Source organism: Sinohyriopsis cumingii, chromosome 1 (assembly GCF_028554795.1).
Source record: "Sinohyriopsis cumingii isolate HCF-2022 chromosome 1, ASM2855479v2, whole genome shotgun sequence".
In the NCBI taxonomy this organism is placed as follows: Eukaryota; Metazoa; Mollusca; class Bivalvia; order Unionida; family Unionidae; genus Sinohyriopsis; species Sinohyriopsis cumingii.
The window spans coordinates 152,275,346-152,303,316 of record NC_142961.1 but is presented as its reverse complement, the minus strand read 5'-3'; the positions used below and the strand labels follow the sequence as shown (position 1 = coordinate 152,303,316).

Sequence of the window (27,971 nt, the reverse complement as noted above, 5' to 3'; positions counted from 1 at the left end):
TGTAATAAATTAATCATATACCTTTGTTGAGCTGAATATGAAACTTTAAGAATCAGTAAATATCACTATGAGGCTTACTGATTCATATAACTTCATAATTTACTCACCAAATGTCTAAAATACATAATTGTAAAATTTTGTTCATAATCTAAATTTTAAAATCTAAAGAATGTACGAAACACGATTACAGGTATTTATTTCTGTGCAAATCCCGCACATATGTTGCGGGAACAGCTGTGCTCTGGCTGTCTTTTTATGCTGGTGATAACATATTTTCGACTCGTTAAATTCCATAGTATTGAGGACACTCAGACGAAATACTGCGACATTGTTAAAGTTGATTATCCAGACAGATTACGGTGAGCAAATATTTCACATTTTATGCTAATTACGGGCACTTGCATACCTCGGTGCATCGTGCAAGACAAAATCAGAGAGCATATTTATCTACGCTTCAAGATTGCTAGGCCGTATGATTTTGCAACGGGAAAGGACCGTCATTTATTTTATTCCCTATTAGTAGTAATAGCTGTAGCAGTTTGGACAATCTTGGATTTTACCCTTGACTACAAACATACGATATAAAAGAAATGTAAAAACAATGTAAAATTCAAATGTCTGCGAAACATTACAAGAAATTATTAAAAAAATACAAGCATCAAGGGTGAAATCCCAGATGATCCTAACTTTATCATATATATATATATATATATATATATATATATATATATATATATATATATATATATATATATATATATATATATATATATATATATATATATATATATGTATGTATGTATGTATGTATGTATGTATGTATGTATGTATGTATGTATGTATGTATGTATGTATGTATGTACCGGTAACTTTTTAATCTTTGTTTTCTAATTAGTTGGTAACTCCATTCACATTCCAATGACCTAATTCACGAACGGCATGTTCCTCAACTTCTCCATAAACTTCAGTGTTTGTTCCGTAGCTTTACATTGGTGCGATACATCATGGACATAAAATAAAATAGAATTAGAAATTCCGTACTTTCATTGAGATGGAGGTTGTTATTTATCTGCGGTCCCACGAAAACCAGAAGACTGATAGCAGTCGTCAAAGAAGAACGATGTAATGAGAAGTGTGGCGTTTCTCATGACTTGCATCGTGTGAGTACTTCTGGAGAGAACACACATTTCAAAACAACAAATTCAGAGAAGATTCGTTTTTTTTTTTATATAATTTATCATTTTCATCGAATAAATGAATCAAAGCAATGCAAAACTCTTGCTTTATAATGTCCAAAAACGCGCAATTGCCCCAATTCGACAAATTTCCACTGTGTCGTACGATAGTATGATTGTCGTTCTTGTAGCTTGCATCTAGATGTGGAAACCCGTTAAGTCAAAGCGTACATGGTTAGTAAGTCTACATTGCTGCCGCTACCCACGCTTCCTAGGTTTTACCTGTTTCATAGTACATGAAATTTTGTCATTAAGAGCGTTCTCTTTTATTTTTCAGAGACGGCTATTTTCGGACCAGGCGGCATCATTTCCACTGACTGGCACCATATCATTATCCATGGTGTGGACAAGTTTTCGGCAGATGTGGACCCTTTCCACTACAGACGCTCAGCCCTCACCGGAAACTCACGACCATTGACACCACTCAGCCGGTATAGTGTTTCAAAGATAACTATTCCAGCCAGGGTTAAATATGTAATCATGGCCGAGTTTATTGTGTTTAACCATGGATTTCTTCACATGTAATGCGGGTCCTCAACATGTTTTGTGACAAAACTTTTAGCCTTTTGAGGGCCTCGTTATGTTTTGTGAAGAACCTTTATCGCCTTCAAGGGGCCTTTTCGTTATTTTGTGAAAGAGCATCTTTGTACATTAAAATTTACATGTTGATGCAAAGTATTTAAGGTTGATATTTTTATTAAGTGCTCTTTGACGAGATCTGTCCGAATACGGGTAGACGAGACGTTTCATTTTGTTCTACCAGCCAATTCACGGATAAACATTCAGCTTGCCTATTTTGATACAGTCATCGTGTGCTGAAAGTATGTAACTCAGAATTTGTTCCAGTCAGATATTTGCAGAGGAAGATATACGTGTTCTTCCATAAAGTGTGTATCGAGTCTGCGCTCCTTTCATTCATGGGCATTTGCATTTGTTCATCAGATAACTTAGAGACTTAGAACCATGTTCACGCCATGAAGGAGATCTACCGCTGTGTTCAAGGACATGTCGAAATAATGAAAATATTTTTTGAACATTTTCATTAGAACATTTACATGCCGACTGTGTTCGAGTGGACCATTATTTGTTCAATAAAGACTGAGATTGAATTCTTATACAATCGCACAATTCGAGAGACATGAGAATGTTCATACATCTTTCTGTGTTTGAACCCTGTCATCGACTTCCTTGATCAAGTAAGGTGTTTACAAAAGAAAGGTTTGAAAAAGATTGTTAACGCCCGGACTATTGATAAATATATTGTATATTACTGACAGCACTGGTAATAGTCCCATTTTTGTGCAGTCAGATTTTTGCTCATCGTGCGCTCTTTTAGCACCCTGATCTCAACAGTTTTTAAATAAATGTTGCCACGAACATGCATTTGGTAGGAAAACTTTATATTGCGTTAGTCATTTTATTAACAGAACCGCAGTTTCGTATCCACCAGTACGCCATTTATGACTAAATAATAATTAGACGATGTTTTGTTTTTTTCGAGCAAATTAGGCACTTGACTTTCTTGTTGGATGTCAAGTTCAATCAACCTTTTCCAGAGCTTTTCAGTGTTTGCTGGTATTTATTTTCTCGTTTGGTAAATATGAATATTTGCGTTCTCCTGAATATCGATCTCACACTATTACTGGAAATAACTATATATGCAAGACCCACCCACCCCCATACGTATATTCCTCTATTATTTCATTAATTTTGTTTGTACGAAAACGGGCCAGTAAGTTTTTATTTTAGACAGCTTTTAAAAAAACAAATATTTATTGTTGAAATTTCATCGAACCTAAGCTGGCCAGTTTTCGGCAACAAGAATATCAATAAGAAATTGCAAATTTTCCGTAAATTTAATTTAAAAATGGATTCTGAAACTGGTTGTATTTTTGGACATTAATGTTATAAATACTTATAACAGTTCTTAAATAAACCCAACCTTGAACTAGAAAACTCGTTTACAGTTTACATACCGGTACCTTTTCCCCAAGTGAAATCTGAGCCTTAAAGATGGCTGATAAAGTTCTGTTTTCATTCAGTTTGTATAGTTTAAATATTAATAATGTAATTTGGACCTGTTTTGTTTTGTGTCGTTTTTACCTGACGCATTAACTAAGTTTCTTATTCAAGTCTTGATGTTCGAACTTCTTGGGTACAGACTTAGAATAAATGTTGCGAAAGGGCTCAAGTTTCATAAAATAATGTGGTTTTGTACTTTACATGTATGGCAATCGACTGTTCTTTTTCTTCTGCTTTAAATTCTTTTGGTTTTCTTCATCTGAATATGGGAACTCTCTGTTTTGAATAGACATAGAAAAAAATACTCACGCACACACATACGCATGTACAAACACAAATATCTTAGTATTCTGCGCTCGAACCAGCGTGCTTCAGACACGATCTGATTTACCCATCATTCATCCACTCGGCTATCGATATTTACACCCAGCAGACAAAATCTATGTACTATTTACGTGGCCGTGGGAGCAACACGGAGATTTAGAATTGTATACTTTTTTTTTTATTTATTAGTGAAGTATTGTAAAGGATTTTGTAAAGTTCCACAATAATTGGGGTTTCTTCGCTCTCGTGCAGACTTTGGTACTAAAATCAGCCATGATTAAATCCATGTATCAATTTATGCATGTCATGTTAGCGACATGGCTTAATCAAAATGAGAGATGATATACCAACTTTCACAACTGCGTTTCATAATAGCATAGACCCGGAAATAATTAGTAACCATAATATTGCTTCAGTCATGAAGATTTACTGTCAAAATATTCACATGCTTCTTTTTCGTTTTCATATATATCCATTTTTTTTCCATCAGAAACTTTGGTTTTGTTTTGTTTTTATTTTCGCTTTTTGCGCTCAAGGTTTGATGCAATTTCTTCGGCGACATTGTCAAGTTTAGTAAACAGAAAAAGTACATTATTGAAATCATTCTCATAGTAAGAAAATAACCACGCAATTAGCTCAGTATACAGCACTTCAAATGCTGAAAGAAACAATGGCACTTAGGACAAGCTATGAAATAAGATACTGTTTTATATTAGCATAATAATGCGATGTGAGTGCTTTAAACACAATGTGAAATAGACCATACAGAAAAGTGAAAAGAGACTATATAATACCGCCATTTATACTAAAAAAGAAAATCTCGGCTATTCAAAACGCATATTATTTTTTGTGTGACACAAATGTTGAAAAACGAGGTTAACTTAGCGTTTTTATCGGTAATTTCGTAGTTAACGGTGACGACTTGAGATAGACCTATAGCAGCAAATATCTTATTAAACCTGCAGCCAGCTGTACCAGACAGCCAGTCACATAATAGAAGCTTGTCTTGAAAAAAAACCTGTTGTAATGACAAAATATCTTACTTGCATTATCGTATGGACAACGGTTTTCCATTGCTGCGTTTATGACCAATTCATCCAATAATGCAACTCTGCACAGCACAGTTAAAACTATGTATCCAAGCTACAATTATGGAAATAATCTTTGAAATTCACCTTCTCAGAGAAACAAAGGAGAAATAACAAGTAAATGTAGCAGTATATACCTGAATTGTGCAATTTTCAGGCATTTGACCATTTGATGCAAGTAAGACCTTCAATGGGCTGCGGCATATAACTGCATTATTTACTTATTCATTTATTTATTTATTTATTTATTTATTTATTTATTTATTCATTTATTTATTTTATTTTATTTATTTATTTATTTATTTATTTATTTATTTATCTGTTTGAATATGCTGATTTGATTTGGCTCCGACATAACCTCGAAAAATTAATAGTAGAATTTAGCTGATTTTTATTAAAGGGGGGGGGGGGCCTTTCGTCTATGAAATGTGTCAGACTTTTAAAAAAGATTGTTATTCACCTTTTAAAATTCTGGTACAATCCAATATTACCTATAATTTCCAATTGATTTATTCTTAATACGTGTTATATTTCTTGAACACCCATTATAAGTTGCTGAATCATCCGGTCCTTTAGCTGCTGTGTTATAGATTGAATCCTGGAAATTTGCTTCCTACTATGCAATACTTCCGTTTCCTTATCTTGATGCCTCTCAATTAATTGCGTTACTCACCATAATGGAATGTTGAACAAGCTGTTTTATTCAATTAAAGGATGGCTTCAACCATAGGCAGCATAGTCCCATGCCTGATTTTCTGCTCGTACGAAATGTAACGACAGATCTGAAACTATACTGTTTTTGACTGAGATTATCCTGAGTCAAACTCGACACGATTGCACCAATACAAAGACCATAATGTTAATCAAAAAAGATTGAATATGGTTTTTTGCCCGATATTGTATATACCAAATAGTTATTACAAACTTTATCGTAACCATCACCACCACCACCATTCAACATGATTATCATCGCCTTCCCCTTCTTCAGTTTTGTACAATTTTTTTTTGTTGGCCTTAAATTGCTGAGCCAAAATGGTATTTTACTGACAGATGCCATACTAAATTTATTAATTTCTTACATTGTTTAAAGTATACTTTAGCTGCACTAAATAGCCATTATTATGTTAAGGTACCGTAAAACAGTACATGCATGCATACATACATACATACATACATACATACATACATACATACATACATACATACATGCAGACAGAGAGACAGACAGACAGACATATTGAGGAGCTGTAATAAAGAACCAAGAATATCTGAAATTGGCATTTACTTTTGTACATTTTAAACTCTTAAATACAACACGATGTAAAGGAATATAAATATCTCCAAAAATGACAAAATGAAACTAAGTTCAAATCTAGAAAAATGAAGACTTTCATTTGATTTTTCAAGTGTCTTTTTATTCTAGCTCAGTGTTTTACCCATGGTTGTGACGAACAGCGATGTCTGAATTATGTACAACCAATTTATTACAGAATTTCCAACTTCCTACGCATTCAGTAGACGGTGATTGATTTAAAGTCCCTATAGACGATATAGCGTTCTGTTGTAAAAGCCCATCCTTGTAACAAAATTATATGCAACATTAATGGAGAAAGTTAAGTATGCTCACCTACCAGGCATTTTATTTCACCGCATTCCACACATAACTGACATTCCAGGGAGACTGTCTTACCTGGACAACAAATCATTAAAAAAATTCATACCCGAGTCACTGAGACAGGTTTAGTCGGCTGCTGATGCAGGCTGAATCGATGACACATGAAGAAAATATGTGGGGCGTAGGCTTGACGATAAAGATAACGAGGCCAAATGGCGCCAGAGGACTTTTGATGACAATTGGCAGTATGGAATGTGTCCTCTTCGTAGTGTGTAAGCAGACGTTTGATGATTTCATTTTTTATTATGAAAAGTTGTAGTTTAGTCATTTCTTCATCGAGACATGGCTCATTTCGATTAGATCCTTCACACATCAGTCATCGTGTTTTTGTTCCCACAGAATACTTGTTTTCCGATTCGATATTGCAACCAGTGACCGAAGATTTCCAGTTCAGTTCCTAATAGTGTACATTATTAAATTTTGTTTCATCTTGTTTATGTAACGTTTTTATTTCTTAAAATACTAATGGACTGTAATATTATTTTGGCACAAAATGTATCCTTGTAAGAGAAAATGTACGTTGGTATTGGAAGTTGAGATCTTGCAGTTTACAATTGAAACTTAATGATTATTAGGATCCAATCATGTTCAATTTCCTGTAGGCAAAAGGAACTTTAAGACATGTAATATAAAAGGAAATGTAAGATAATTTTCCTAAAAACTGTTTTCGAAAATAGATAGACCTTACGTTAGACACAATGGTTTCCAGGACTTAAAACATTGCCTTGCATATGTTTAACTGTTGATATCTTTGGTTCAGTTGTAATTAAATTTGTCTAAGCAATCGGAATTGTTTTGGTGTGCTGTTAGTTTAACTTTACATATTTATATATCAAAACCCTTGTTCGCTTTAAGAAATTGTTTCTTGTGTGCAATCTTCAAACATTTTAGTGGGCTAAATTTGTTTTCAGCTGATGCAAGAATAACGTGTTTTATATATTCTGTTGCTAAAAGGAAATTTGAGGTGGAGATTCTATTTTTAGTAGCACTATTGGCCAATCGCTGGAGCAAACATGGTTATTTTTACAGCCAGCTCAAAGTGCTAGAGCCTAATTAACCATGTATGAAGCCTAATTTCATTTTTGGAGCCTATATATCCATGTTTAGAGCCTAAATAATTATGTATATAGCCCAGTCGAATCGTTGGAGCCTAGATAACTACGTCAAGAGCCTAATCGAATCGCTAGAGCGTAGATAACTGTCTGGAGCCTAAATAACAATGTCTAGAGCCTACTCGAATCGTTAGGACCTACACAACAACGTCTAAGGCCTAACTGAGTCGCTATAGCATAGATAACCATGTCTAGAGCATAATCGTATCGTTAGAGCCGAAATAACAATGTCTGAAGCCTATTTAACCATGTGTAGAGCATACTCAAATAGCTGGGACCGACATAAACATATCGTTAGCCTAAATAACCATGTCTAGAGCATAGTCGAATCGCTAGAGTCGAAATAACCATGTATGTACCTAAATAACCATGGTTAGAGCATAATCGAATCGCTCGATCCATAATAACCATGTTCAGAACCTAAACGATTCGCTAAATTCTAAATAACCATGTTTCATGATAAGCATAACGTTTCTTGAAAACCAGAGGATGTCTTTTGACAATTTGTATCACACTGTTAAAGATATATTTTAGACTGGTGGTGAATATTTAACGCAGTTAGGTCGAAGTATAATTCATTTATATGTTATATACACACACTGCCCAGGTGTTTAACTATTAGGGAAACATATGTCTTCTTTTAGCACAACAGGTGCGATTACGTAACAGATCACGCGTTGCACGGGACACGATTGGCCAGCGGCTTTATAGAATTATGAATAGACAATAATTGACTGGCAGCTGATGGTAGGTAGATTTAGGGTATTCGTAAAGTACTTTGTCTTGACAGCGTAGTTGTCTCATGATTCCGCGGCCAGCTTTTTACTAAACGTAATCTTTATACCGCTTAAGAGTTCTTTGATCCGGCGACGAATGTTAGTAAATACTTCTGAACTTATTGAAAATCAATTCATAGTTTAAGTACTTGTAAACCCATAGTCAAAAATATGCATTATGCGACGGCAGACACGGGACCGCTCCAGCGACCTAGTTCGAACCCCCGGCCGAGTCATACCAAAGACTTATAAAAATGGTACTAACAGCTGCCTCGCTAGGTGTGCAGCAATAGGAGGTAATTGTTAGGACTGGTTGGACTGGCGTCAGTATAATGTGACTGGGTGGGACATGATGTCACATGTCTGCGGCAGTATGACTCAGTACTAGACATCACTATAAAGTGCCGCACTGTAGACATTATAGCGATATGAATTAGCGATATTGTTAAAGCTACGTTAAAAATCCAAAACACCACACGCGCGCGCGCGCCTCTGACCAGTAACTATCTAGAATAGACGTAACAAGAAAATATCTCTCCCTCGATCAACAAAGAGTTAGTAAATACTACTGAACTTACTGAAAATCAGTTCATAGTTCAAGTACTTGGCAGATATGGGACCGCTCCAGTGGCCAAGTGCTCTAAATTTGTAGGGAAAATCAAAGAGATAACTGCAGCAGTTTAAACGTCAAACATTAGGCAAACTCGAGTAACATTTTAACTTAGTATTGCTCTGGTAATAAAGACGCAAAATTTGAAGAAAAAAAAACATACAAAAAAGAAAACAAAATTTTCCTTGCATCGGCAAATGTCACATTTACTGTATAATACATTTTGAAGACAAAGAGCCGTGTTTATCTCGAGATTGCACCAAAACGCCACTCCTTCTTAAAACCAAATTCGAACAGGCCAACGCAACTCTATGAATAATCAGGACGCAACTAGATTTTGTTCTACATTCTAGAGCGCTATAAATCAATTAAACATACATGCCATTTATCTTAGTTGTATGAATCTTTTGTCACTAACTAGACAAATCTAATCTTACTCGGTTCTCATGTTTAAGACATTAAAGATTAAAAATGGGTGACATGCGATCGCTTTTAAGCACGATTACTGGGCAGAACTTTGCCATTTTACAGCGTCATTGGAAACTGAGAGCTGACAACTTGCCATCCTGTAAATGGACCATTAAATAACGGATACATATGATCAATGGCGGAAAAATGAATAGCATGATTACATTTCCGACATAAATACTGGAATTCATTTCAGAGTTTGATTTCATGATGTAGTTGTATAGATACTTTAAGATAATCATACAAACTCTTTCAAGCCTCAGAGTTTGCATTTTTTATTCCAGTAATTTAACGATAATGGTATGCACGATCTTCAGGTCTTTTAAAATATTTGTTTGAATTCATCAAAGATTTTGGGAGTGGAGTGGGGAAACGGTATGCTTAATTTGTAGACTATTTCATAAAGAATGAATGAATGTCAAAACAAATTAATGATCTAGCGGAATCCTTGTATGAAAATGAGCATAAAAAATATTTAAACGCACAGAAATTTAGAAGGAAAATAGAGAGATGTATAAAAAATATCAAGAAGAGGATCGTTTTTATGACTACTTTTTTTTCGTAGATCACGGTGAAATTAAACATTTTTGTATTAGTTTATGAAATTTCTATAAAGAAGTGACAAGAAAATTTGGGGATTTGAACGAGATTCCTCATGTGCCATTAATATTTGGCAACGGAAACTACGAATAATCTAATAATGTGACTCGGCAACGGAAACTACGAATAATCTTGATGATATCACTTGACAACGGAAATTACGAATAGTCTTGATGTGACTTGACAACGGAAACAACGAATAATCTTGATGGTGTGACTTGGCAACGAAAACTACGAATAATCTTGATAATGTCATTTCACAACGGAAACTACGAATAGTCTTGATGTGACTTGACAACGGAAAAGACGAATAATCTACACGATGTGACTTGGCAGAGGAAACTTCGAATAATCAGTTTCATGTGACTTGCCTTTGTGGATAATTATCAAGGAACATAACTCATTCAGTTCTGACAAGGCTGGCATCGGTTACAAGTATGCGGCTTTTTCTGTGAATATTTTTGCTGCTTAAACTTTGCAATAATAAGCGTGTCATTCAGCTGATTAGCCTAACACGTGTCAGAGGGCGCATTGCTGAGTGAGGCCAATTATTTTTGCAACACAAACTTGTGGTGGGTCTTCACCCAGCGTTGTCTGGCTGGTCCCAGCGCTTTCAGGGAGACTTTTTCGTGCAATTAGATCATTGATTTTGGCAAAGGCGTCAAGTCGTTTAACAGAGGTCGGTTAATAAAATTAAAATGCTGCACCAGACCATGCTTAATGTTAAAAAGGCAAGTAATGGTCGATTGGAAACACAGAATGTTATGATCGTAAACTATCTGTACTGTTATCGTTTTGGGAGAGGAAGAAATGATACATTTACATCGGCATCTTTGGAATGATAATGTTGTCTAGATTATCTGAATGGCCATGCTCTCTCTCTCTCTCTCTCTCTCTCTCTCTCTCTCAGCTGAAAATTTAAATTTAATACAGTTTCTAATCCTTTATTCCGTTTAAGTCATTTTAAGTATTTACGATTATCGACATCTTGGTGACATCCGTCGAATTAGGAATTCAATTTTGAGCGGAGAGAAAACAAAATTACTTATCTAGCAATCTGAGGCTCCTATTTCACTAACATATCTGCAAAATTGACATACGAAATAATCACTATAAATATATCTCGATAATTTAAAATTGTCAATCATTTTAAGATTCATTTTTGTAGCAAAACAATTTTTTAAAATTTTTTTATTTTTGTGCAGACGCGTATTTTGTTGCCATACTTATTTCATATTAACCACTACTAAAACTGATTTATGCCAGCTGTTGCATGCGGGCGTACTTTATTTTCACTTATCTTTTTGCTAATCGTGATTTTTCTGTATAATAATCTTAGGAAACTCTATTAAAATAAGGACAACGGAGGCATTTAAAGAGATTACAATATTTGCTAGAAAAGTATCATGGCTAAATTACCTGCTCCAAGTGGGTTAAATCTCATTTAGCTTTCGCTCTGTCAGCGCCTTAAGCCAACTTATTCATTTCAATATGAACGAATATACACTGAAAGTGAAAATGGTAGATAAGAGTCCTGATAAAGGTCTCGAGGAACTGCATTCGTATGTGTGTGAATTAGCTATATGTTTACAAGATTCTAAAAGTTTGGAGAATATTTTGTTCAGTAATTTGCAACAAGAATCTGTGAAGACTTTCGGTACATTCAAATTAGGGGAAAGGTTCCTGGTTTGTACATACTCGTAATCATCGCGGTACTATTTCTACATGTGCACTACTTCTGAAGTTCTCACTAACTACTCAATCACCTGGCATTAATACAGCGTAAAGTGCACGTGTCCAGGCAAATTGACTGAAAATTGAGTCTGATGGAATCCGAATTTATGAAGTTAGCTTCGATTATTTTTCAAATTAAGTTTAAGGGCTGTGGGATTCAGTAGACTTCAGTCGTGTAAATATTGTTTAAATGTTGGATTATGTGTATCTTATTTTACATACTTCAACAGGTCTCGTGTAACTGGCGTCCTGGAAGTGTATATTCACAGTAAACATTTATTTTTTGGTTATATTAAAAAAAAAATTATACTGCACATTTTCAAGCGATTGTTTCCAATATCAACCACTCGTCTTTGAGACTCCCCGTCAGAATATCTACTTAATTGTCTGGACAAACGAATAATTTAAATGAATGAGAAAGATCTAAATATGTATCCGTAGGAAGTCTTGCTAGATATTCAAGATAAATAGTACGATGAATACAAAGTTGAATTTACCTCTTTAAAATCGTATTGGGAAATGTTTGTACAGAATATCGTGCATATGTTTATATTCGTATGTATATAGGGTGTAAATATGTACAAGTGTTTGTTTGCATGTATTAGTGTCCTGAAAATGACACAAAACGGTTTTCCAATGATCTCAAACTAATTTAAATGTGATTTTTGTTCATATTGACGAATTAGATTTTTTAGAAATATTATTTGTGCACCATATTCCTTGAGACTTAAAGACTGTGTATGCATTAGAAATATTCTTTAGTTTTAAGTCGAGTAGTGGTTCACTGTATACTAAATGACATCTCCTTGTGCATGCAAAGAAACCAATGCGTGCTATTTCACACGGCTCTTTCAAGTAAAATTAAAAACACTAATTTTTTAGTACTTGAAGAATAATTCTATCCCTGAACTTTCTGGACAGTAACAGTAGTTGCTACCGCTTCGCATTAGGCGTAGCAGCGGTAGCATTTATTCTTTTAAACGTGAAAATTTTAACTCCAAACTACTTTTACTACATATCTGTTGAATACAGCATGTTTTTAGACAGCACGATTTTCGATGACGCCTCTGATTACAGTAGGGAGCTCGGTCTATATAGAGGGTTACTTAAAAAGTCGCATATATATATATATATATATATATATATATATATATATATATATATATATATATATATATATATATATATATATGCGCCATTTTGACTTAAATGAATGGGATCAATGCACAGACCGTCGCAGTGGAATGTGATCTTCAAAACAGTTATTTATCGTTTGGGGTTAGTTTTGGAAACTATATGTTATCTTCTTTTGTTTTCCCATCGGGGCGATGTAGCCAACGCTACAGTTAATCCATGTATGTAGTTTTCTGCACCTTTTACGAAAACAAACGTTCCTTTTTTATGCATCATGGCCATGTGATTGTATCATTGAATTAAGTTAACTCACTGAAACGGGCATTTTATGTGGAAAAATATCAGTGTCATCATATCTAAATAAGAAACGGTTACAATTTCTTTTAGACAGTATTTGTCTGAGTTTCTTTTCTTTTCTGGTTTTCATGTCATACTCAAGGTAAGAGATTTCCATATTTCAGCCGCGTTATTTTTTGATTATTGTTGTTTTACTCATATATCGGTCGTGTGTGTTCATAGAGTTCTTGATGTGTCACATTTGTTTCGTAGTTTTAAATTTCAGTGGTATTAAATAAATTTGTTCTGTGCCATGATTCGCTCAGGACAATTAAGCATTTGATTTTACTTGCGTATATTAGCAAACATTCATTTCTTTTTAATGAACATATTATGATACCCGATTATTTGAAAATGTGTTATTGTTTTAGTAAACAGTTTTGAACCCAGTCTATTGTAATGACATACATACTGTTCAATTTAAGTATGTGCTCACGTGTATAAGAAAAAGACAAGAAAATTCATGGCCTTTTTATTTTTTGATAAATATTTTATAGCTCTGATCTTAGTTGTAAATGTAGCCACACAAAGCCCAAGTTGGTTTTAAATTATCTTTGGATTTTTCATTTGTGAGTTGAAATTTTCCGCTCATAGTTTTCTTCAGTCTCCACGACATGTTTTTCACTGGGTTGATGTTTAAAACTTCAAGTTTAATACTCCTTGCTCGCAAAGGTAAAACTATCGATTAAAAAACAGATGCTGGTTTGTAAATTGCGTGAGTTTGTAAATTTATCTGTACTAAGGTACACATCTTAGTGTGAAGTATCAAGCATGACTGAAAGCGAGATTACTGCCTGATAATAGGTCTAGTTCGAGACAAATGCAACTTGGCACGTGTCATACAGTACACCATCTTTGTTTACATCTACAAACGAAGTTGTACGTGTTTGGCCCTGTCTACAGATAAGGTGCGCTATAAATGCATAATGACGGTGCAGTTTTTGCCCATGTTTTTCAGCAATGATGGAGCTCATTTAAAATAAACAGAATACACGTCGGCTGTTGTAAATGAAAAACTAAATCGATAAGCAGAGTCAAACCTGCAATAAAAGTCTCTGCAGGTAACCAAATTCTTTGTAAAATTAAATTAAAACCCTCCAGTAAACAAACAACATTGTCCGAGGGGACCATTTTTAAACTGTCTCCTGGCGGATGCTTAAAACTAGCTCGATTGTATTTAAAATATTCTCACATTTTAATGTCATGTTCTGGACGTTTTAATCTCGTCGACATGTAGGTTTTGTGTGACAGAAGGAATAGGTAATACTGGTTAGTTATTAAGGCGGAACTTCTAACCTTGAATAGAATGAGCCATTTGGCCATGTATTCTGGCCTTCTGTATTTAATATTATATTTCGGTCTGGTTGTACTCTTTGTTAATGATTAGGTCATTGTTTAGGGGTATTTTTGTGTTGGCATGATATACAATCCAAGGTATACTGGTACTTCCTCTGTTGACAAAATATTGGGAACCGTGTCTAAACTGACATCCTAATTTGTATGCTCCATAAAGACCAAACGTTTTGTTTGAAATTTTAATACTTATTGCTGTATTATCGTGAAAATTAATTCCACCATATCAAAATTTATTTCATCCTTTGATATGTTTAAAATTTATGAAAATTAGGTCTTTCTTTACGAAGATTTTTAAACCTACAACGCTTTTGACCATTCAACAATGGTATCTGTCATTTGTTAGCAGCAGCAGATTACATGAATATTTAATGGTGTTTTCTGTTATTTAATGAAAATAGAACCTTAGCAACGTATTTACATTTCTTTTGTCAAAAATAGTATCCTTTTAGCTTATTATTTTGTTACCTCTCCCGTTGTCGTGTTAGATTATATAAACGAGGTTAGAATTATCCTTCCAATATATATAAAATAAACGAAATATGTAGTCCTTAAGATAAAAGTAAATTAGTTCTTATAACAGATGCCAAAGTTCTATCAAAACTTTTTAAAATAAGACCCTGGTAAAGTCGTTAAATAAAGGATCGCAGTTTTATATTTAAACATCGCTCTTTTAGAAAGTAAAATATTGTCCTGGTGTAACAATCTTCATCAAGCTGACGTATTAATTTTGTCTCGGACAGAAGTTCTGAGGGTTATTGTATGCTTAAGGCCTCAATGATACCATTTTAAATCAGCAAATGATACTATGTGACTACGTGTTATTTACAGGAAACTCGTGGTGATTAGGCTTGTGTCCATTGCTCTATTGTTCTAATGCAATTGTTCTTCCCAGGAAAATGTTTACTGAATATACTCACTTATAAATCCAGCCCAACTGCAAACAACATAGATCCTGATCTGCCGTAGCGTAATGCGCCCGCAGATGTGGGTCTGTGTTGTTTGTTCTACTGATTAATCATAACAAAATGCACAGATCCAGATCTGCTGGCGCATTATGCGACGGTAGATCAGGGTCTGTGCATTTTGCAGTTGGACTCGTCTTATAAGCGAGTACAGACGGTTGGTTAGTTGAATTTTAACGGCAATTTGAGCATTTGACTCGCTATATCATGCAGAGGAAATGTAAGCTAAGTGCCTTTCACAAGGACACCCCCCCAAAAAAAAAAAAAAGCTGACACAGCCTGGCCTGGGTGGGTATCGAACCTGAAATCACTAAACTACAATCTGAATCTATACTGACTGAGCTGACACATGGTTTTTACCCTTCTCCGTCCTTCACTTTTAGGTTTTTAGGTACCTTTTTGGGACTGATCATATGGCAGGGCATCCGTGTTGCTCGAACACATTTATAGTACGTTATTGCTACAATAGGTACACATTCCTTTATTTCGCGTTACATTTATTTTGGGGGAATTTTGCATCTGCGAAATTAGCATGAGTAACCGTGAAGGGCATTTTTTAAAGAAATTCTGTAAAAGCTGCGACAAATTTGTGAAATTCAAATCGCTGCTGAATTGTTTCACATTGTGAAGCCGCAAAACCTATTAGTAGCGGAAAGAAGTTCACATACACTAGTCAGTATTATCTGGGAGAAAAAAGGTTACAGTTGTTTTTATTACTGATAACAAATTCCAGGTTTGACAAAGAAGTGTACCCCGATATTTAGAAGTTGTCTTTATATTTTAAAAAAGCCATCTAATTACATGATATGCTGTAAGTACTATATATATATATAATGCTCATCTATGTTATTTGCTCAAGCAGAACCATGACCTTGTAAATGTTTATGTCAATGTACAAAAGGATTTGCCATGGAGCCAAAATTTAGAACTATTATAACGTTTGTGCGTAAACCAAGCCAGTAAACATATGATTCCAAATTTAGGGCGATGTATATATGCGACGTAAATAATCATATATGTTCTCATGTTTAAATAGAACTCGATTACCGAGTTTTATTTCCGTCGATGCTGACACTGATTACAAGATATATCCATCACCAGCTAACGCTACATGAATATGTATGTGATTATAACTGAAGAGATTTTCCATTCTGTTCTTATTTCAGTGAGTGTAATTTATGCAAGCAAATCACGGGACTCTAATATCGACATTTAGTTTCCTCTCACATTCTGATCAAATATTACTTTCCAAAGGTTAAGTCCTGTATGACTGGTTTGTACAAAATATCAAGCTCAGAAGTCATACGTTTCATTCTAGAATTATTTCTTCTCTTTTGCTTTCATACTTAGTGAACTCCTTGGTACTTGGGGACTGAATTGAAAAATGTGTAATGTTTCATTACAATATGTATGATTTTAGATGGGTATGGAGTGTCTCCAAATTCTATGTTGAGAATGTAAGCAGACTGCGCGTTATGGTTGTAACGATACGTTCGAGCCTTACCTATTTATTATCAGCAATGTTCAAACAATAAAGAGCTTTAGCAGCAAGCATGAACTGTAATCGGTATATTTTTTTCTCAGATCTTTTGATTTTTAATTTTTTCAGCCTCCTTTAGGACTTAGATAATTGTAATACCATTTTGAAATTTTGCACGTGTTTGCACTTTGCGTCATTCCCGTTTGTCTTAATTTATAAATATGTACTTTTATTATAAATGTTTTATTGTACACGTGAATAGTCATATTTTATTCCATACTTTACATCATTCATTATGTCATAAAATTCTAATTTTATTCACTTCCATGTAAATTTTCGCGCCTATGCATTTTATGATTATACAATGAAACCTGTCCTTGCTAATATGTATGTATCAAGGATATGACAGGACTGAAAATCATTAAACTCCTGAGGTTGATATTTTGTTCGACCAATAACAAACAACGTTTCATTTGAAAAGTTGTGTCTGATTGGCTGATATTGGAAACCCAGTCTCAGAGTTTTTGTGATCTCCAGAACAGGTCATATATGGAAAACATTAGAACCTCTTTTCTTTGATCATAACAGTTTTTAAAATTTAACATAAACAAGACAACTGATCAGAGAGAAAACGGCTTTGTGGTTCTCTAGTGTTTTCTTCACACACAGGTTTCAGTGTATTTGCACAGACCAATCCATGGTTGCATACTGTAGTTGTGAGAAGTACTTCCAGATTATTATTTCTATAAAATTTGTCACCTTGTAATCTTTTGGAATTTCGGAATTATGTCCTAAATCTGGGTCACAAAACTTATAATTAATATTATTTGCAGCCGCCATTGTTGTACACACTGTACGTCATAAGAATCCACTTACGACAATTTAGAAAGGGTTTACCATTGCTATTTATGTAAAATACAAAGGTTATGCAAATGAAAGTCTATTTTTCAATTAGGTTAAAAATCTCCGATCAAACTCATAAGAAGTTGTGTCCATTTTCTCTTTTATTTAAATCAGTGATAGTATATAAAACGTCTCAGTTGAGCTACATTGCCCTTTTTATATATGGCTGCACGTGAAACGCGATATGGGGGGGGGGGGTTAATAATGGGGACGAAGTAGCACGTACTCCATCCTTTACACTACCGTAGGTTATCCCGTAAATTTCTATGCAAATCCGAGTATTTGATTATGTCATTAATCTATTCGAACTCTTATAAAATCCAAACTGACTGCAAATCATGGATTGGTTTGAAATTTAATTAAGGATATGTTGATCTCAATGCCCCGTATGTTATGAACGACATGGACTAATTTGAATGGTCCAGAGTTTGGGGTGACGTGCCGATTGGTGCAATTTTGGACCCTTGTTCCGTCCTGTTTTTGTATTGGACAAGAGTCGGTGTTATATATTTTGGTAGTTTATGAAAATGTTTTAGGGGTGAAGTTTGTATAGTTTCATAAAAATTTGCCATATTTTGTAAATAAATTGTCAATAACAAAATATCAGTTTGGTTGTTATTAAATTTCTGGTGTGTGATTTGTCTGGTGCAGGCATGGACGCCCGCACATAAAAGCAATGGGGGTGGGTAGTGCCCCCCTCCCGTAAAATAATAATACGGGCACCCCTCAGTGCAGGAGATACACTATACACAAACAGACATGTAGTTTGCGCACTTGATAATCTTCATCATCTTTCTTTTTTTCCTTTTTTCCCTATATTTAAAGAGATTTCTCCTGTCATTCAAACAATTAAATCGTTCATGTTTTTCTTTCTGCTCTCTCTCTCTCTCTCTCTCTCTCTCTCTCTGTCTGTGTTTTGTTTGTTTGTTGTCATTTGTATCAGTTTTATTGACCGGTGACGGGAGTATAAAAGAACTATATAAGGAACACGTCATCAGATTTATACACCCACACACGTAGTGATGAGGCTGATATCCAAATGACATGTTGCAGCGTGATTCACGTAACACCTCAGAGCATGCACTTGTTTACACTGTGTCAATACAACAACAAAAATCAGAGCCTTGACACACTTATTATAAACTGCAATCAACTGCATATATATGGAGTAAAATGTTTTATGTAATATTTTCTATATATTCATGAACAACTGCATGGATAAAGAAATACAGTTTTTCTTTATTTGCATGTTATTTATTAAATATTACGAATTTATCAAACAATGAGGCTAAATAATCTTATAATTAGAACTTATTAGATATATCTGACAGTATCGAAACGGTGAATCCTGTGTTTTCTTTAATATACGTTATATACTTTAATATACGTTAAATTTCTGCACTAATGTTGATTATGCCCTTTGCGCCATTACTATACAAAGTTTTAAAGATTATAAATTTTTTAATATCAAACTTTAAATTAAGAAATAATATCGCTAAAACTATTTTTTTATTAACTTGATGAAGCCCCCCCAAAACATGTGGTTTTGACTACAATGAAGAAAAACAATTAGGGTAGGAAGGTTGGTACAATTGTTATGGTCTGGATGGATTTAAATAAAGCATAAACTATCAAATCAACCTCATTTGCATCGTGAATTTAGCTTCGATCATAGTCGCATTCCCTTCTTAATTTTTTTCTCTAAATTTTATTTTATTTTTAGAAAACCATTCCCCAAAATGTATAGGATCGGCAGGAAAAAAGAGATAGTTTAGAAGAAAAACAATAGAGAAGGATGTATTATTTTTTAAATTGCATAAGAAATAGAAATGACCAATTATTCTGAATGTATCAATTACTGAAATCTATGTATAATGTTTGAATTTTAACGGGGGCAGGGGAGACCGAGTGGTCTAAGGCGCTCGCTTTACATATCACTCACACATCTTAACTCGGTCCGCGTGAGTTTAAGTTTCGACTCGACCAACGCAGGCATGTGTGAAGTTTGCCAGTAGTTTTCCATAGGTCGGTGGTTCTTGCCGGGGTATTTTTTAATTCTGATAAATCCCCACACGGACCCCACACACTTTAATGATACTTATGGAAGATTGATTTTGCATATTCTTTCAAATGTGCAATCCAATGTATATATTCTGGTCAGCACACGTCGATTTACATTTTAGACACTTACCGAAATTTCTCGAGGCTCTTTAGTTGGCTAAAGGGACCTTTCAGCAACATGAGTAGATTATTTACGGATTAAATCCTGTTTAACAAGATGTCAATGCACGTGCAATAACAAAACCCTACCTACTGTGGCCATTATGAATTTCGGCGCTATGTTGGACGACAACTTGGAATAGGCATTTTCTTGGAATGCCGAAGTGTTAAGCTCGTTCTAGAGAAAATGCAAGACCATTAGAAACAATATCAATACCGGATCCCCCAAATTATTACGGAGAAAGTTAAGTAGTAGAATTGGTTTTTGTTGTGTTTTCGTGTTTTATATCCATTTTGCAGTAGCAAATACACTGACAATGCAAGCAGTAGCAAATACACTGACAATGCAACCACGACAAATATCTTAACTCGGAAATATCTGAACAGTGTATAGATCAAACTTTGTGGAAAAAATAAAAGAGGTTTTATGTGCCAATTTATGGACGAAGCTGCAGAAATTAAAGTACGTGGTAATATGATTTTCTTTTCTTTTCATTAGTGTAACGTGAATTAAAAAATTAGATTGTGAAATTCGAAATTTATAAGAAGTAAATTTTATATTTTTATACACTATAAGCTGATATTATTAGTAAAAGCATATGCAATATATTGAATTAATAAATTAATGTAATTAAATATATAACCAATAAATTGGTAAGATGAATTATACAGATAATATATTCTATTCCTATACTATTTACCGATAAAATGCATGCTGATATTTGCATTTCAAAATCGTTTCATTAATTTGTTAAATAAGACAATGATGATAAAAAAAATTCGAAACTCTTATATTATCCAACTTTGAAACAAATTGATTGCTTAGAAATTGCTAAATATGAAATGCATGAATCAAGCACAACTCGAAATGGGCTTCACATCTGTGAAATATGGGTCCGCGTGTTAATAATAACAGTCAATAAACGCCTTTTCTTACCATTATATTGGTATTTTTAGGCACAAATGATTAAAAGTAACTAATCCAGCCCCAGAAATAAAAAAAGAAAGAAAGAAACAACTATTTCTTGAAAATATTCTTTTTATGCCTACATACCCAACAAGTAGCACGCAACATGCAACAATTTAAACGACACCTAGGATGTTTACATTGTGTGACAGGTCATACGTTGCCTCCGAAAAGGACAACTGATCGCTTTACACTCGCCACCTAAAATAGAAACAAATATCAATATTTGTATGTGTCTAATATTATATAGACATAACATTTCTTTTATGCGTTCCCACTGGTTGTGTGGCCTTTGGTTTGTTTTTCGTTATCTATGATTGACCACGGTGTTATTACCCGGATCGAGTAAATAATAACATTAAATACGAAATTAATGGATTGGATAAGAGAGATCTGAGCAGGGATAAAGAACAGAATAACACAAGCTCCCCGTATTTAAAATATAACAACTTAATAAATTACGTAAACAAAGTGAAATTGAACATGACATTTTGATGATGCACTTTCTCTTAGATATGAAATTGCTAAAATTTATACGAAATGCTATAAGCCATTCTTAGATACAGATAAAACAAATTTCATTATATAATCGAGTGAACGGTCTAACTCATTTTCCTCAGTATGCCTGCATAACATGTCTTTTTTCCGGTCCTCTCAAATTCAATGTTGGTGACAGGTCAGAAGCGCCGTATCCCTTTTTCTATATTCTCTATCTCTCCAGCCACTTCCGGCTCATCAGCCGTAACTTTATTGTCTTCTCCATTTCCCGCTGCATGGTACACTTATGGAACTATTCTTTCGTTCAAATAAATGAAACGCAACCTAAATATTTGTCAGGCTTTTCTTTTCTGGCGTTGAAAAATATTCCCACTCTTGTTATGTTAGATATCGTGTTATTGTAACTCAACAGAATAAGTCTAATATATCGTCTTGTCATAATTAAACTGAATCAGACTAATATAGCCAGTTCCCAATCTGATACACACACAACCCTGTCATCATAAAATGAATGTCTTTTTCTTAGTTTCTAGCCCCGTTCCTAACTGGAACCATGACATAAGATGAAATCTTAGTAAATAGTACTGAGCCACTGTGAGCTGTAAATCACTAACTGAACTATCTCGGTCGCCGATTTCTCGCTTGAAAAAATTCACAACTTAATTACACGAATAAATTAATTGACTTAACTTCTTATCCTAACCGCATTACTTGCTAACTAACAATTCCTTGATAGAACATTTCCATATATGGTAAAATCAATTCCTAGCGTACATGATACATATCATATAAGACAGAAAAATTCACGCAATTTGTATCAGAAGTAATGCTTGGGATCATTAAAATACAAGAGTTATATAACATTCTAGACAAATGCACGCAAATTATTAATTTTCAGAACTTATGGAAAATTGATATATGAATTGAAAACGGAATTCACTAAATAATTACAAACTTATATTAATGAAAATATTGTAGGTGACTGAGACAATAGCTTTTCCGAAACTTTCTCCCTTTTCTATGAAGATGAATCTCTCTTTTTCGTGTCCTCAACTTTCCAGACACCTTTCCCCTTGGACAATTTAACGAGACATGTACTTTTACAGATTTAGGAGTCAACTTCCTGGCTCCCCACATAAACTTAGAGTGACTCATTTCGCGAGGGAGATTATTTAAAAGCTTGCATTTCTTCTGGGAAACCCACAGCCATCGTTTAGCGTAGCCAGTCAGGATTAACTTTATCCAACAGTCAGAAATTTAAAACACCCATCGAAGCTAGAATAATTCCCTCCGTTCCACCTATATTAATACCTAATATGGAAAAACAAATATTTTATGACACTTATTTCAAAGGATCAAAATTGTCTCTGGCTTGTCTCAACTTTGTCATGTGTCGCTATGTCTGACCGTTATCCTAGTGGGTCCTAATTAAATTTCCGTCATGCCTTCAAAACAAGGAAGGTTGGCAATTGCAGGCTGACGATTCACGGCTAACCTAGCCAATATGTCAGAGTTAATTGTTACGTGTCACGCTCACCACGACAAAATATGCTGCGAGGGCATCTACAAAATATATGCACCATTACATTATCGCACAAAATAGCAAGGAAATTGGAAATTGCCACAGAATGTAAGGTTGTATTAGTCCACATCCATTTACAACTTGTCAACATAGGATTTGATCTGGAAATAGTCTGTACATATTACCGAAAGGACCCTTCAGCCAACCGTAACTCAAGAGCTGCAAGAAAAACCGGTAAGTTTCTAAAAGGTACATCAATGTGTACTCACAAAAGTATATATATGGGATTGCACATTTTAAATAATATGCGAGATCAATCTCCCATACCGTCGATCAGTATCAGTACAAGTTTGGGGTCTGATCGAACTAGGGTTCTTCCTTCACGAAATATACTGGCCACCATGGATAGCCTGTCAAGTGCTGAAGATGACATAAAACCACGAAAAACAAGACGTTGCATTTCCGAATTAAAAATATCAATTGGCATAAATGAAAAATATTGTAATATACAGAACCCCTCAATTTGTAATAATGTTAATAATAATGGTAATTTTACAAAAGTGCATAATTCAATACCCACCCACACCGCCCCGTTCGCATATAAGCAACATCTTTTCACCCTTAAAAATACGTGTAATTGGTACTGAGTTCGTTGTTGGTGCTTGTGGTGCCTTTAGTGGTTTTAGCGGCACTATTAGTACATTATCAGCTATGTACTGCTGAGAAAATCGGAGCTGTGTCTTTAACAAGGGCATTTTGAGGCAGCCAACCCCGTCTGTCCTGGGGGTGAGCATCACACTCGCGACCCTTGGGTTTACAAGTCTGACGCTCTTCCATCCGGGTTACCGCGGCTCCTGTAATTGGCATGAGTGTTCTGGGTAATAAATTCAGCACACTCAAAGCATTTCTTCACGTGCATTGTAACTGCGCTCTTTGATCACGTATTATTTGTTTGCTATGATTCAAATTCACGATAAACATGTCGAAAATTTTTATATACAGACGAAAACGATTGCTTCCTGATTAAGGTCGAGTACTTATTTTCAATACGCCTGACCGATCGAATTCTTTATTATGATAATACGCAATTGTGGCAATAGTAAACTGTTATGATACGCAGTTATCTGTCATGTCTAATTTTAAAACCTATTCCATGTACCCATTGTTGGCAGACAAGTCTGTTATAAATTAGCAGTCATTGTGAACAAGGTGGACTCATTGTTTTAATATAATTCTAAAGAGAGGATATAATTGTTAGAAGTTTCATTTGATTTGAGGTAATAGGCTTACAATATACACCCCTTAGATAATTTGTACATGTCATCTGATGTAAACATAATCTCTTGGCACAGTGCCAGGTGTCAAAATTAAACGGCGAATTATAGTAATGCGCTATCTGTTAGTGGTGTCATGGCGAGCCTTGGGAAGAAGAAAGCTAGAGCACCGTGTGTACTCGCTTATAGGACGGGTCCAACTACAAAACTGCACAAACCCATATCTGCCATCGCATAATGCGACGCAAATCTGGGTCTTTGCAGTATGGTATGAGCAATTAGTAAAATAAACAACATAGACCCTGATCTGCAGGCTCATTATATTACGATAGAATGATATCTTTGTTCTTTGCAGTTTGACACGACGTATAAGCGAGTAAGGACGACGGTGGTTAAGCGAAATAAATGCTTTTCTGGCTACATTTTGTCTAATCAGCATTAAGCCACCTTAAATTTGTTTTCATTCCACCGCTAGCATTTGGTGCTGCAATAAAAGAACACTGGTATTGATAAAACAAACTTAATTTAAAGATAACATTTCTGTTTTGTCTGCAACAATATGCATTTTCTGTCTTTTGTGTGTGTGTGCATATTCCAGTAGTTTTCTGATTGCAGTAGTTCATGACTTTCTTGTACTAAACTCGAAGCCACTCCTTAATTTTCAATGAAAAAAGTGTTATATTGGATCATTATTATAAAATTAAAAAGTATTGGGAAGGGGTGTGGATACTACTTTCACATCCGAGTTTTATAGTGTCAGTAGGTTATATCAATTTGTTTTTCCCCTTCATGAAAACAACTCATATTTGTATCCTTAAAATTTGTTGACAACAACCACTTTTAAGAGGAATAAAAACATAATCCAATTAAATTTTCAGATTGCAACGTGGGCTACGTTTAATTTGTGTAGCAGAAGATATCAGAACAAATAGATTAACGGAACATACAATGGACACTCTAGGTTTCAAGATAAAACTGGAGAAGTGACGTAATCCAGAATTTTATCCACTGTGGATACATATTAAAAATTAATGTAATTTCCCTTGCAAATAAATGTATACAGCAAATTAATTTAATGGAATTATCTTTTATTTGTCTCCCATCTACAATATTTGCATTTTTCTCCATGGACCAGATATTTTTTTTACTACTTGTTCTTTTAAGTTTAATTTCACCAGTTTTGCCATTATTGCTAAGGCGAAGAGGACGCGAATGTGTCATGGTGAAGAGCATACATTAAACGTTAAAGGTGTGCTTTAAGCGTTGAGGTAAAGCTACAACTTCAATTACGTAAAAAGCTGTTGCCGTCAACTCTAGATGAGAATTGTTGTGTTTCTCAAAGTTATAGTAGTAGTAATGGTAGCAATAGTAGAAGTAGTAATAATAACAACAACAACAACAATAATAATAATAATACTTTTATCAGTTGTATATGCCTGAGTACGGATACGTAACTGAGGTACTGCGTCTTTCTTACTGGTGTACTTGCGTTTTCTTGCAATAATAGGACGGAGAGCATAATGATCTAGTGGCTATGTCAATCTGACATAACAGATTTTCTCAGCTAGATAGGGTCTGCAAAAGGGAACATGTAAACGGCCACTCATGCTGCCCTCATAACCACTCTCCTCCGTAATGATTATCTGTGATCATAGTCACTTACCTTCATAACGATAAGAATGTCTGACACACATAATTGCGTATGAAATATGATGTGGACTAAATATAGGTCAAAACAAGAGTGTCATTGATACTGTATACAAGTATAAAAACTGAATTTTCCCTTCCATGAAATCAATACAAATTAAAGACACTTCTCCTGTTTCACTCTTATATTTGATATAAAAATAAATTAAAGAGGAAATTCTGTAGAATGTTATGTTTTTCCTGCTTAAATAAGCCAGTATCTTATCACAGTAATTCTAACAAGAAAAGTAGATCATTGCAACCAAGTTTTACTCTTTATGGGTGTTAACGTAAGCGAGAAAGGTGAATGAACACATCAAGTTGCATTGCCATACATACAAAAGTGTCAACGAACCTGTGCTAAATGTAAATATAATAATAATAATAATAATAATAATAATAATAATAATAATAATAATAATTATTATTATTATTATTATTATTATTATTATTATTATTATTATTATTATTATTGAATAATGCATATATGTGACGTCTACCAGCATATACAAGGTGATTTACAATGGGAACAAATTCACAAAGTTGCATGACTGTTTCTGCAAAAATATCTGTAATCACAATGTCATCGTGTTGCCGATAGTCACATGTACGTACCACCAGAGACAACGCACTATTTAGCGATGACTTAGTATGATAGGTCATCGGTCATTGAAATCTTGTACATGTGGTACATACTATTCACTACCACCGAAAGCACGCTGTCTGTCGATTTACTATCCAAGTTTGGATAGTATTGCTTGGCTGACCAGCTCTGTAGACACGTCTGTGCAGTCTCCACTACTTTGTTTATTTTCATGACTTGCAAAGGTCAGTCTAGTGTATGTCTTGATTTGTAATTTAAACTAAATAAACGTCTTCATGATAAATGTGTTAACATGTGTTTTAGCAAAACGTAAAACTCCACATGCTCTTTGGAGCACTTCCGTTGTTAAATCTTTAGCTTTGGAGGTGCGTAGATTTGCATGTTTTGTCTAGATCTTCAGCTTAGGAGTTTAATATATCTTGCATGCATTCCGCAGTCCCATAATGCCTAGATAGAAATGACAGGTTTTGAAAGTCCCCGGAACTTTTAAAGGTTGATGGCGATACAATGCAGTTCTACGTATCTGCGCCCTTAAGATTCTCATGCATTCTCTGCTAATGTTTTTGTGATCGCTGGATAAATCCAGCTCACATCTTATATGTTTGAAAACATCCCTTTGCTCGTGTATCGACCCTGCTTTTAGCTGCAAACATTCAAAGTAAAATATCTACAAATCAGCTTTTGAATGGACCCTTAAACTCAATAAAATACATGCGTAGCTTTCGTCATTTTATTTTTATTATGAATTTTGCTTTATAATCGCCGTTGTGTACAATGCAGAGAAAGGGGGTCATGATATCATGGATACAAATATGGCCTTGTCGGGTACACTGTCCTATATATAGCGTACATGATAGGTACAAAATCAACCTTTAAAATCAGTTACGGTAACAAAGACACTACCAAGGCGGGGCACGCTAGCTTATTCGCATTTAAGTGTGGATACACCATACTCCTATCAGTCAATCTTCCTTGCATGAAGCTAAAGGCGGTGCAATAAGTATTATTTTAGCTCACGAAATAAAAGCAACCCATAGTTTCTAATTCATCAGATTTAAAAAAAGATCATTCTTCTTATATACAGTGCATACATTTTGTGTCGCGTTTAAAACGTGGTAGAGTACAGGATATTAGTTACCACAAAATATATTCATATACCAGCAAATCACACAGTCCAAGTTTATGATAATGAAGCTATTTACTTCATTGCAATCATAGGGAATTAACGTGATAAAGACGAACCGATCTTGTTTTTCTAACTTTAAGCTATTGTAATAATTTCACTCTCTGAGAAATGACTTTCAGCAATTGTATTAATTTCGTTCTCCATCTTGAGCAACAAACTCAGTTTAAAATAAATACAGCGATGCAAATTTTGCTACATA

At 34.5% G+C, this 27,971-nt stretch overlaps 1 protein-coding gene across 5 annotated transcripts in view; it reads left to right on the top strand.

The window, feature by feature from the left end:
- Window positions 1–18,416, top strand: part of LOC149808171 (uncharacterized) — a 55,998-nt gene extending 37,582 nt beyond the window's left edge. For all 5 annotated transcript variants that reach the window (XM_089974118.1, XM_089974110.1, XM_089974086.1 and 2 more), the window contains one exon: window positions 1,513–18,416. Coding sequence is in view for 4 of the 5 variants with exons in the window: in XM_089974110.1 (XP_089830236.1) it covers window positions 1,513–1,653 (141 nt within the window). In the remaining variant the exon portion in view is untranslated. The remainder of the gene's footprint in view (window positions 1–1,512) is intronic.
- Window positions 18,417–27,971: the final 9,555 nt, after the last annotated feature.